Source organism: Protopterus annectens, chromosome 3.part0, assembly GCF_019279795.1.
Source record: "Protopterus annectens isolate FY-2018-M chromosome 3.part0, PAN1.0, whole genome shotgun sequence".
In the NCBI taxonomy this organism is placed as follows: Eukaryota; Metazoa; Chordata; order Ceratodontiformes; family Protopteridae; genus Protopterus; species Protopterus annectens.
In genome coordinates this window covers 547774519-547788071 of record NC_056731.1, presented here as the reverse complement: position 1 = coordinate 547788071, position 13553 = coordinate 547774519, and the positions used below count along the sequence as shown (strand labels likewise).

Below are 13553 nucleotides of genomic sequence, written 5' to 3'. Positions count from 1 at the left end.
TAAACTCTTTAAATTATCTAAAGTATCAAACCCACTCAAGAAGGGTAAAGCTTAAAGGCTACTCTTCTATTCGAACTCTAAGTTCAACACTAACAAGAAAAAGTTTTGTAAATGTAACGAGAAAAGTAATTATTAATTGGCTAATGACAGTTGAATTATATAAAGATCAAAGTATATATAATTCATACTTTTGGTTCAGCTACTCTAAGGACTGCAATTATGGGCCACCAGATATGCAAATATAAAACAAGTAGCTGCCAATGAGAAGTGAAGATCCACGTCTTATCTTTGTGGTGGCATAACAAGATATGAGGTAGCATGGGGTACTGGTGCATTATGGGAAGAAAGATTCTTAAGAGGGCTAAAAGCTGGAGTACTAATGCTTCAGTTAGATCTGATAAGTGGCTCGAGGACCCAAAGGTCGGACTGGATGGATAAAATAAGTAGGATCCTTATGTTACTGGTGTACATCTTGTTTGTGATTAACACTGTATGGTTACTGATAAAGTATAGTTTTGTACCTACCATAAATGTAGATGTTCGAGTGTTCACCCTGCTGCAGTCATCACACTTGGGTTATCCTGCCGTGAGGCGGTCCCGCAGTCGGCCCGAGTTCCAATGTCTTGGTCCAGCGTTGGTTGCTGTCGCTTCTTCCCTGACGTCAGTGCGCCAGGGATATACAAGAGGCATCCGATGCCATTTTCTTCAGTTTTTCGTGCCCCAGATGTCAGGTGCCCCCAATAGGTAGGCAAAGTATATATATTGCTATATAAAAAAAGTACATATAAAAATAAAATAATACCTTCAGGCACAAGCAAATACACCACAGAGGTTGTATAGGACAGAGTGGTACAGATAAGTCCAGCTAGTTCAGAGGGGATAGAGGGAGGGTAACCTGGACTGCAGCAGGGTGAACACTCGAACATCTACATTTATGGTAGGTACAAAACTGTACTATGTTCATTGTGTTACCCTGCTGCAGTCATCACACTTGGGTTGAATCCCAAAGCTAAGGATGGGTGGTGGAGTTAAACAGGGTTAGAAGAAGCTAGTAGGCCCTGCAAAACTGCAGTGGCAAAACCAGCTCTAGTCTTAGAATATAGAGGTAAGTGATAGTGTTTGGTGAAGGTGTGCACTGAACTCCAAGTTGCAGCTTCGGTTGGCACCCCCCTGAGAAAGGCTGCTGATGTAGCTGTAAGCCCTGGTGGAGTGGGACCTAATGTTAGCAGGTACCGGTTTCCCATGATGCGTGTAGTAGAAACGTATGCAATGTCCTATCCATTTTGAAATGGTCTGTTTTGAGATAGCTTTTCCTTGTGTTCCTGCAGCATAGGCTACAAAGAGCTGGTCAGATTTTCTGAAAGCCTTAGTTTTATCAAAGTAGTAACGTAATTGCCTGTGAATGTCCAAAGAGTGCAGGAGTCTTTCTCCTTTGTTCTGGGGATTTGGGAAAAAGGTGGGCAAATGAATGGTTTGGTTTAGGGCCACACTGGATACCACATTTGGCATAAAGGAAGGGTTAGTTCGTAGAGAGACTCTGTCTTGATGAAAAATGAGGAAAGGCTCCACTGCCATTAGTGCCTGTAGCTCTGAGACTCTTCTAGCTGAAGTTATTGCTAGTAGCCGGGCAGTTTTCCATGAAAGAAATTTTAAATCAGCTGAAAAAGCTGGTTCAAAGGGCAGCAGTGTAAGCTTTTCCAGAACAAAGTTGAGATCCAAGTAGGTGTTAGTGCTCTCCTGGGCGGTCTTATGTTCATAGCCCCTCTGAGGTACTGTCTTAGGAGTGGATGTGAAAATAAAGGAGGATCCGTGATATAATGAGCTGAAATTGCTGAGGCGTGGATCGTAATAGATGAAAAGGAAAGTCCTTTGTGCAAAATCTCAGTTAAATATTGTAGAATCTGAGGAATGTTTGGATCAAGGGGATTTTGGCCTTTAGCCTGGTTCCAGGCGCAAAAACCTTTCCATTTGTCTGAATAGGTTTTCCTGGTGCTGGGCCTCCTGGCCCCCAGAATCACATCCATAACAGCTTTGGATAGAGGTGTTGGCTGGTTGTTTAGGTAATTTGCCATGCAGCCAGGTTTAAAGTCTTGAGCTGGTTGTGTAGAATCGGATTGTCTCGCTGGGTGAGCAGGTGAGGAATTTGTGGTAAAATCCATGGTGGGCTGTGGGCCATGTTCCTTAGAATTGGATACCAGTGCTGGTGTGGCCTGTCTGGTGCAATGAGCATCATTTGTGGCCTCTCTAATCTGACTTTCAACAGTATCTTTGCTAGAAGAGGCAGTGGAGGAAAGGCATACACTGTTAATGTTTTCCAACTGAATGAGAGGGCGCCCACTTTCCAAGCTTGTGGATGGAATGTCCTTGTGCAAAATTTTTGAAGTTGGTAGTTTTGGGGGTTGGCAAACAGATCTATGTCTGGGCGTCCCCATTTTTGAGTTATCATTGCAAATACTTGTGGATCTAGTTTCCACTCGTGGGGATCCATGATGTTTCTGCTTAGGTCGTCTGCCAATGTGTTTTTCTTTCCTGGCAGGAATTGTGCTTGTAATTGAACCTGGTAAGACAGTGCTGTGTTCCACAAGGTCATTGTTTGCCTGCATAGAGGGTAGGAATGTGTGCCCCCTTGCTTGTTTATGTACCACATTACTGTGGTATTGTCCGTCTTTATTATTAGTTGTCCTGGGTGTAAGAGGTCCTTGAAAGCTGTTAGGGCATTCTGTATTGCTAGCATTTCTTTTTGATTGATATGCAGATGCCTTTGATCTGTAGTCCATTTGCCCTGAATGCACTGTCCTGCCATGTGTGCTCCCCAGGCATAGTCCGGTGCATCTGTTGTCATAGTTTGCCTGGCTGTGGATAAGGTGAAAGGCTGACCCTTGTTGAGGTGACATGCCTGTGCCCACCATAGAAACTCCTGTTGAAGGCAGGGAATGAGTGGTATCATTGTTTCCAAGCTGTGGCTGTGCTGAGTCCATACGCTTTTCAGGTACCATTGTAATTTCCTCATATGCAGTTTTGCAAATGGTATTAGTAGTATGCAAGATACCATGAATCCCAAGGCCTGCAGAATTTTTCTTGCAGGGAGTTGGGTCTTTGTTGCCATTATTTTGAAGCACTGAGTCAGCTGTTGTTGCTTGTCTGGCGTGAGATAAGCCATCTGGGCCATTGTATTCAAGCTGGCACCCAGGAATATTATGTTTTGTGAGGGCACTAGTTTTGATTTCTTTTCGTTTACTGTGTACCCTAGGCAACTTAGAAGGTGTTTGACAAATGCCAGATGCTTTAAATGAATGTCCTTGCTTTCTGCTTGAATAAGGCAGTCGTCCAGGTATGGGTATATTTGAATTCATCTTTGTCTGCAGTATGCAATTACTGGTGCCAGGCATTTTGTGAAGACCCTGGGCGCAGTAGATAAGCCAAAGGTCAGTGCAGAGAATTGATAATGGGTTGAACCTGCAATGAAGCGGAGGTATCTTCTGCAATTTTGTCTGATAGGGACATGCAGGTATGCCTCCTTGAGGTCCAACATTACTAGCCAAGCATTCTTGCCCAGCATGGGAAAAAGCTGCAGTAGTGTTAGCATCTTGAATTTTGGTACTTGTAGATAGGTGTTCAGAATTGAAAGATCCAGAATGGGTCTCCATGCTTTGTCTTTTCTTGGGACTAGAAAGAGTCTTGAGTAAAATCCTTGTCCTTGCTCCTGTGTAGGTACCTGTTGAATGGCTCTCATGTCCATGAGAGCTGTAATTTGTTTTTGTGCCTCTGCCCATTGATTTAGTGGCAGATGTGGCGTTCCTTTTATCCTTGGCAAGGTATGAAACCTTGTGAGACAATGTTTAAGACCCATTTGTCTTTTGTGATGATGTGCCAGTTGTCTGCAAAAAGTGCTAATTTTCCACCCAAGGGAGCTGCCGAGAGAGATTTGCTTGGTAGTTTGAGGATTGAGTCATTGTGTTTGTCTTCTGCTAGCTTGGGGCCTGTCTTCTCCTTTCTGGGTAGCAGTACCCCATTGGCGAGGTTTGTAAGGGCCTTGTGACTGACCTCTGTCCCTTGGGCATCTGTATTTGCCCCTCTGTGATCTGTCAGAAGCTGGAAAGGACCAGTTTTTTTGTTGGCCAATTTCTGCTGAAACGAGGGGGTTATACCTGTAAAAAATCCTTGACCGTCTGAATAGACTTTGCCTTATCCTCCATTTTCTTTAAAACCTCTTCTGCTTTGACATCAAATAATGCATCCTGCTGTAAAGGTGCAGCCAATAATTTTGCTTTAACATGATCAGGTAGGGTTTGTTCTTTTAACCAAGCATGTCTACGTATGGCAGACCCAGTAACAGCTGCTCTACAGGAAGCTTCCAATGAATCAAATCTACATTGTAAATTATGTTTGCCCACCTGTTCAGCTGCACATGCAACAGATCCTGCATTTCCTTGAATTCAGACTGTTCAGAATGTGTGCTCATTTTTTGTTTTAATTGAGACATTAGGAATTGCTGATATTTCAGCATGTGAAACTGACAATTTAATGCTCTCATAGCCAGAGTAGCTGAGGTGTATATCTTCTTTCCCCATCTATCTAGAGCTCTGGAATCCCTTTCAGAGGGCACAGGATTTTTAGCCATAGAAGCTTTAGCCCCTTTAGGACTCTGGGAAATTGTTTCTGGGTCAGCCACAGGGCTTTTATAAAGGAATTTGTGTCAGTCAGGTACTCTGTAGTACCTGTCTGGTTTAGCTGGAGCAGGAGGTAGAGAGTCTGGATTTAGACTAAACTCCAAGTAAACAGCATCCACAATGTCTAAAACTGGAGGGATAGCATGTGGTCTGTGCTGGGGAAGAAGTAAAAGGAACTCTCGGAGCCTTTTCTTAGAATCAGAGTAGTCCTGGCCTTCCCAGTGGAAATGTTCCCTCATGGTATGTAAAGTTTCCCCAAAGGAGTAGTCTTCAGGGGGAGATGCTGAGGGAATAGAGTCTTCAGCATCAGAGTCTTCATAAGGGGGAAAAGTGTAATCCTGTTCCTCAGAAGAATCTGAGGAAATTGAAACCTGGTCAGAGGAAGCATAATCCTCCTCTTGTCTTGGTCTTTTATGTGGAGGGGGATGGGAACCCCTGATTAGGTTAATCAAATCTTCAGCCATCTAAAGCATCTGTTTCTTAGGCATGGGGCCTTGAACTGTAGACTGATGTACAGTCTTTTTTGGTTTTAATGGAGTTTTAAGCTTAGCATAAGATTTAATGGTGAGTGTAGTCGGTCTGAAGACACCTTCTGCAACTAAAGGTGTTTCTACTGCACTGGGATCTCCTTCTGCTCCGGTGTCGGGAAGGCTTAATGAAGATGGCTGCGATGGCCTAGTACACTCCACTTGAGAATTAGCAGCTGTCTGGGGTTCCAATTCTGCGGTCGTCAGGGGCTGCGTAGGCGCCTCACTGAAAACCGGAGAACCGGCGACAGGCCCAGCAGAGGCCTCGGAGTCTGGCTTGTTCCTAGGCTGCCTGTCCTTATCCTTGCGTTTTTTATGCATGCCGGTTGTCGGCTGCTCTGACGGCATGATATAATTAAATTTCCTACCAAAGTAATGTCGTGCTAAGTCAAAACGGCGTTTGATAGTTCGTTTACTAAACCTAGCACAAAACCGACAACCTGTGACGTCGTGGTCTGGGCCTAGGCAAGGAATACTATAAGAATGGAAGTCCTTATGAGGTATTTGCTTCCCACAAGAAATGCAATTGTTAACTTTTTCTGACATCGGACTGAGGCAAGAAACGGTTCCCCAACGGGGTACTTAGCTTTATTGAAGACTTTGGACTGAAATTCGATTAGAAAATCTCAGGTTTCGGCCGACCGGCACTTGCAAACTGCTTCTGCTTCGGGCACCGCACGGCAAGAACGACTGAAGAAAATGGCATTGGATGCCTCTTATATACCCCTGGCGCTCTGACGTCAGGGAACAAGCGACAGCAACCGACGCTGGACCAAGACTTTGGAACTCGGGCCGACTGCGGGACCGCCTGATGGCAGGATAACCCAAGTGTGATGACTGCAGCAGGGTAACACGATGAACATCACAGTGCCGATAGATTAAAATGTCTGCTATTAACACTTATACCTGTGTTTCACAACATACCGCAAAGGGAATTATTTTAAATATGACCCATTTAATGGCATACAGCATTAGATTACTGTAACATTGGGTACCTGATTTCAGGAATGAACCCGTGTTACTACAGGGCAACCAGGATTGTGAGCAATTAACTTTCTAGTGTCAAATGTCTCCCACTTTGGGAGACAAATGAAGTGGACTAACACAACAGGAACCTAGAGCAGATGTTCCCAGTCTTGAACACAGGCATCATGGCAAGTCCTGAGTATACTGGATAAAAAACAAAGATAACTACATCTTGGAAAGGCTTGACTTCATAAGTGGCAACCTTTGCTGTCTAATCTTAAAAGTGCAACTCATTCTCTCAATGCAGTCAAAAGCTAAACTATTAGCTGGCAGCTAACATGTCCTACACAAATGCAAAAGATGCAAGAAAGAACCTCCCATGGGGACAGATCTCTGCGAGTGTGCAGAAGGGAATGTGCATACATCCATATATGAAGTCAACATCCTACACTGTCACTTGATAACAACCACTAAAGAAAGACAAATTTGCACTGTGGAGCTGGGGATGAAGGGTGGATGGAATGGAAAGTAATGACCAAAACAGGTAAATTAAAAATGTCTTCACTGAAGGCATGTTTAGTCCTCACTAAGGTAAGAGGGTCTATACAGTTCATCAAATTAGTATACTGATTAATGGCCTTAAATGAAGATAAACAGGAGAGCTGCAATCACCTTCTACGATGTTCTGTTGAAAGCTGTAAAAGATTAACAATTAAGTTGTTGTTGTTTGTCTTTCGGCTTTTCCCAGTAAGGGGTCGCCACAGAGGAACTCCGGTTCGCTAATGATTGGCAGGAGATTTTTACGAAATGCCGAGGTGCCAGCTCGATGCTCAACCTTCAACGAAGGCATGCCCATTTACATATGCATGTCTTTCGAACATTACCCAACCATGGGGAGGACATGCAGACTCCACACAGAAGGCACTCCCAAGCCCAGCCGAGAATCGAATGGGAGAACCTCTTGCTGTGAAGTAACAACGCTATGGCCATACCACCGCGGCATCCTAAAAGATTAACAATTAAGTAAAATGTTTAATTACGCAACAGCACAAATTAAATGTTTTTTATATTAAACAATCAATACTACACTGCGTTTTTTTTTTTTTTTTTTGTCCACTTGTAATAATGTTGCTGGAAAATCTTGAATACATTTCCAAGTAATAACATTGCTGCCTTTTGATGATTAAAAACAAGACAAAAAAAAAAAAAACAGGAAATAAAATGTGTTAAGCTAGTAACCACTCTCTATTCAATGATTCTTATGACTACTCACGCAAAGAAAAGCTGTTTACAAAGATTGCAGGTAGCTATACTATCAATAACTGTGGCATCACAGAAATATCAAGGAATTCATGAAACACGTGTGTACGTGCACACATGTGCGCACATAGTAAGCATAAGCAAGTTCAAAGACAATCTGTACTTTCACAAATAATCCATTTGCAAGCATACTTACTGAGCAGCATCATGCATTTTTTTGCAAAACCATATTTCTTATCCTGGTATACATCAGTGTACATACTGTACAGCTACAGGTAATTAGCTAAACAGTTTTAACTTTTGCTAGAATATAAACCTTTGTTCATGTCTTCTTCTTGTCCTCGTCTTCAATTATACTGCACCTACAACACAAAGAACAAGCGAACAAATATTGTGCTTTACAAAACAGCTTAATCCAGAATGTTTTACTAAAGCAGCACATATATATATCTATATATATATATATCTATATATATATATATATATATATATATATATATATCTATATATATATATATATATCTATATATATATATATATATATATATATATGTATACACATACATACAAACATTTCTTAAATCAATAAACAGAAAGCATTACAAGATATTAAAAATCTGAAAATGAATTCTAAAGTCAAAATTGCTCTAGTGGGAAATATTAGCACAGCACACAAGTTACACTGGGCTGGTTTTCCAGAGATGGTTATAGTGGCTTTATATCAGAAGTGCAAGACCTGAACATGTAAGTCCCGGCACTCTGAAAAATAATCTGTGATTACAACAAAAAAGCAAATTTCAAAGCTTAATATTTCAACTTTGAAGAGCTCTTCAAAGGTGAGCTTCTTCTTCTTGCACCTCCCAGTGTGGATGCTGCACTCCCACACCACTGATACTTAAAAATATCAATCTACAGATTGCTGTACCTCAAAGTAAGTGAATACACTGAGACCCAACAACATCAGACTTTGTGCCTACTCCCCCTCCATTCACACTTTTGGTTCTGCTACTCTAAGGACTGCAGTTATGGGCCAGCAGGTATGCAGACATAGCACAAGTGGCTGCCAAGTGAGTTATAACATTAACTGCATTTAAAAGCACCTTGGCCGTGAAGTAACCAATAAACTGCATAGGAGTTTGCCTCCAAACATGGTTGTAAAACCACAACGTTCATGTGGATCTAGGCATCTCCATAAATACAGCACAAACCAGTACAACTCTGCAGTCTGAGATCAGCAGGACTATTCCTTAACCACATACACTTTTCCACGAACATTTAAAATATCTGAATACCAGTCACTCAAATGTTAACACCATGGACAGAAGCTCATAGACAGCCTGCAAGTAAGGTTTTCATCTTGTGGCTTTTCATATTGTAACATTCTTTAGTATCCTGTCAAATGCTTATCTACACATGCTCTCAGAAATGACCTTGTAAAGTAGGTGAAGATGATGTCTCAGCAAATCAGACCCAATGGAGAAGATGTAGCCTGTGACGTTTCCTTTCTCTCAGCTCCATAAAAAAAGGAAAGTAAAAGAAAAAACAGCAAACATTAATTAGTTGATGTCTTGAACAGTTATAAATTAAAGGATAAGTGGTACTGAACAAATTACAAAATTATGTCATTCAACAATTTAAAAATTTATGGGGTGGTCCCTACTCGCAGCAACAAAATTCTCTCAATGGGATTCTATGAGTAAATGGCTCTACAGTGGTTAAGTTTGGTTATCCAACTTACCAACATGGAAGCAATGACATGCTACAAATGCCTTGCTCACAAAAAAAGAATTAATTCATTATTTTAAATATCATAACATCATCTAATGATGCAGTGTGGCAGTGAAAATGAACAGCAATGCACTTAGCCATTTCTTACATGCAAAGGACACTTTACTTCATAATAAACAGAAACAAAGTATTTAAGTACATGACAAAGATCACTCTTTTTTTTAAAAAAAACTTTATTTACAAGAGAAAAAAGGTAAAGAAGCAATTACCGCTTTTAATAAGCAGGTGCTTTGCTCAAGAGTAGAAGAACGTTTATGCCTGTATTGAGAGACAACATAATCACAAAAAATGAAAACAATACACAAAATCAGACAAGCTTAATTCCCCTAAAGTATAACAAAGGTGCAAATGTTGCCTTTCTCAAACAGTGCTACTCTGAAAGCTGCAATAAAATGAATCCATTATTATACTTCATGGACTGGTTGTAGCATAATGAACTGTACCTGACAGATTTCATAAGTGAGTCCATAAAAATACTGAAACGTTTAAGAAACAGTACACTGAAGGCATTCTATACATCAAGAGCTTATGTTCCAAATTTCATTGTAAAAAAAAAACAAAACAAAACACTGGAAACCAGTAGCAGCAATTGTAAAACAAGCAAATACAAACTCTATTCCTACTAAAGTAAGAATCCTGCCACAGAGCTTAACAATTTCTCGTCTCCCACCAAACACACCAGCTAACCTAATATGTCAATACCGTAAAACTAGTGATGGTGATGTTTAGCTTACCTTCAGTGTACTGAAAGTGGTACACAACCTGCTTTAAAACAGGAAACCATCCCTGCAGGCAGGCTCAAGAAGAACAGACCCCCTTCGGCAAAGACTACACCAAGGGCATGCTGCTGTGGCCTGCACACCTAGGAAAATGTGAATATAAACAGCATTTATGCTTTCTGATCTGAAAAAATGAATGATGCCAAGTTTGAAAAGAAAAAAAATCCAATATTACAATACAAAATACCAGTTTAAACTATTTACAAGTAACAAAATCTATAAGCAGTCTTGACAATCTTAAATATTTTATAATTACATTTTTACATGAAAACCCAAATAAACACATCTGCTACCCATACTTCATCTTGAAACACCAGACCTGGTGTTATTTCAATAACACTTCCAGAATGTGAAAGATAAAGTAAATTAAGCTTTTACACATTTTCAACTTTTTCCTGAACCCTTCAGTCTTTGCAGCTTATTAGGTCACATCACTTCTGTACTTCAACTGGTTAAATCTTTTCCTGGATGAAAGGATGCTGTAATGCCTGATTGATGCTGATTCGTTTGGCTGGATCCAACATTAAAATCTGATCTAACAAGTCTTTCAACTGATGGACTTTCTTACGTTGGTCTTCTGGAAGTCTCTGGCCACCTATCAATTCGGCCAAAAGGTCCCTAGTAGGATTAATGGTACTCATGGTGGTAACTTTCTCCTAAAGTAAAATCAAATTAAAAAGTTAAATTGTGAGTAAAAAAATGTAAATCATTTGTTCAACTATATAAAAATGACATCATATTATCAAGAATATCTGGTCATGGTTTAGTTATATATTTATTTCCACATGTTTACTGAGACAGTCCGATTGGGCGCAAAGCCCTTTTTCAGCTTGGCCTGGGGAAATATGCTTCACATGTAGCTACTACAATTTAAACATGAACAATGAAAAATACAGCACAATACACACACAACAGTACAACACAGTAAAATAAACAACAGTAGCCTCATAAAAACAGGGTTTACATTGCTATAAAACTGACATTTTTTTGTCCAAATTACTGACAGACCCGATGAAGCTTATGTGAAAATGTTTTGAAACTGTTACTTTATATTATGGGGTATGAAGTTAGTACAAACAGTACATGAAGTTATATGAGAGGCTGAGATAGAAAGCCCACCTTGAAATGTTTGGAATATTCAAATAAGGTACTCAACCCCAAACTCTCAAAGTGCCCCATTTATTTCCTGACCTATTCCTTTTTCCACCACTCAGCATCCTTGGACCCTCTCTCTACAGTCTCACACTCCCTTTAAACAACAGAAATTTAACTAGCATAACATCAGAGAGAGACAGAGGATGCGTGTCCATCAAATCACTTAACTGGCTTGAATATGTATTTTTTTTAACTTAATGTTTTCACATAGTATACAGGTGACATAACCAAACACTCAGACACTGCTGTAAGTGACCTATGCACTCTTGCTGATAATTCCTTATTTTGTGACCACCATGTCTGTGCAGTATTTTGAAAAGCCCTCTATCTGACTCAGCTAATTTCCAAAAACAACTCCACTAGGTCCAATGAAGTCTCACTTTTCCTTTACTAGTACCTTATCAGACTAATTTCGAAATATAATGCACCTTTCGGCGTGCATTTGTCTAAACATATCACTCATGCTTGAAAGACCTTAGTTATCAGGACAGACTGGCAAACCTCTCTCTTGCTATTCAGTCTCTTTTAGACTCCTCCATGAAGATCTGCATCTAACCTTTTGAGCCATGAAAGATCCAACCCTTTTATACTTCCTACTCCTTCATGGAAAGTACAGTTGTGCCTACTTACCATAAATGTAGATGTCAGAGAGTGTTCACTGTTGCAATCGTAACTTACTTGGGATTACGAGCTGTGGATGCCCTTAGCTGGCATGAAGGCCAAAGAATTTTCGCTCCTCCTCCTAATGGGTCAGCTGATGCTCTTCCCTTTCACATCAGGGTAAAAAGGTGGTCAAACAATGCCATTTTCTCAGGTATTTCTTAAAGGAAAACTCCACCCTAGAACTCAAAAAACATATTTTTTTCACTGTATCTTTGTTTTTGAGCTATTTTAATGCCTCATAATCACCCCAAATGCTGCTTTTACAATTTAAATGTGTTTCTCTCAAAAAGGTGGATAATGGGGCCTGTCTTGGTAACGTGATCTTATTTTCTTGCTTTCCTTCCTTCTTCCCAGAATACATTTCAAGTCTTCTTTATATGACTCATAGGTTCATGGGTTCATAAGTAGGTACTAGGCGATCTGGCTGAAGGCATTTATAAGCTTAGCCAGAATGTGTTGGCTTTCGCCGCCCCCTTAGATTAGTTCCCTGTGCCTCTGTCCAGCAGAGCCACTGAAGTGATTCCCGAGGTAAACTTTCTGTTTCTCATCCACTCATCAAGGTTTCTTTTGAAGAGTGTTAGCGAGGAGCTCTGCCTAATGTAGATTGGGATCTTGTTCCAAAGCATGGGAAGTCTCTGGGACAGGAATCTATCCCTCCAGCATGTCCTATTTATTGTTGTGGTGAGGTTTAGATCCCTAGAGTGTGTGGCTCACGGGGATAAGGTTTTCTATAGTTGGAGCATGTCCATCAATTTTGGGTTGGACATGGCCTTGTATGTCAGGCAGAGATCACCTCTGAGTAGGCGGTATGCAACCAAGTACAGCTGTAATTTCTTCAGTTGAGCTGCATAGGGCATCTGCTTGAGGCCAGTGATCCTCTTGGTGAGGTACTTCTGTGGTCTTTCCAGCTGTTGCAGATGTCTTGTAAGGTACATCCCAAATGGGGCGTTGTACTCTATGATGGGTCTGATGAGTGATGAGTAGAGGGGCACAATGACCTCTTTTGATTTGGATGCAAACCCTTTTGTGATTAGGTGGGCCACATAGAAGGATTTTCTAACCACTTTGGCAATGTGATTATCAAAGGAGAGATTACTATCTACTTGGGTCCCCAGATCCCTTACTATGTCTTCCATATTTAGGGGACTACCACCTATGTGGTAGTTTGCGGGTACTTTGTTTTTTCGAAAGGGGATGACTATGCACTTTTTGGCATTTAGCTTGAGGCCATGATTTTGACACTAGGTATTAGTCTCAGTGAGATCCTTTTGGAGGATGTCTGTGTCAGCCAGAGAGTCAATTATAGCCTCTAGTTTGCAGTCTTGTGCGAACTTGGTCAGCCATAGTCCTCCTGCGCTTGCCTGTACCTCTGAGAAGTATATGCCGAACAAAAGGGGTCCTAGGACTGAGCCCTGGGGAATGCCATTTGTAACCAGTTTAGAGTCGGACCTAGCTCCCGCATATCTCACCATGTGGGTTCTGTCCGTGAGCCAGTTGGCAACCCATCTTGTGACGTAGAGGTTTATGTTCAGGCTGGTGAGCTTGTCTATAATACCAGAATGGGGAATGGTGTTGAAGGCCTTTGCAAGGTCTAGGTAGGCTGTGTGTACCACCCTTCCCTCGTCTATAGCCTTGGTAACTGTCTCAAAGAAGTCCACCAGGTTTAGGAGGCATGATCTGCCCTTAACAAAGTTGAACTGGGTAGGGTCCAGTGTTTGGAGGTTCCCAATGTCTCTGTTAATGAG

At 41.1% G+C, this 13553-nt stretch overlaps 1 protein-coding gene across 1 annotated transcript in view; it reads right to left on the bottom strand.

Moving 5' to 3' along the window:
* Window positions 1-9364: 9364 nt before the first annotated feature.
* The window catches only part of PRPF4B (pre-mRNA processing factor 4B), a 1467347-nt gene continuing 1463158 nt past the window's right edge, over window positions 9365-13553 (bottom strand). The window contains exon 14 of the mRNA XM_044065612.1: window positions 9365-10646. Coding sequence (XP_043921547.1) covers window positions 10443-10646 — 204 coding nt within the window. The 3' untranslated portion in view covers window positions 9365-10442. The remainder of the gene's footprint in view (window positions 10647-13553) is intronic.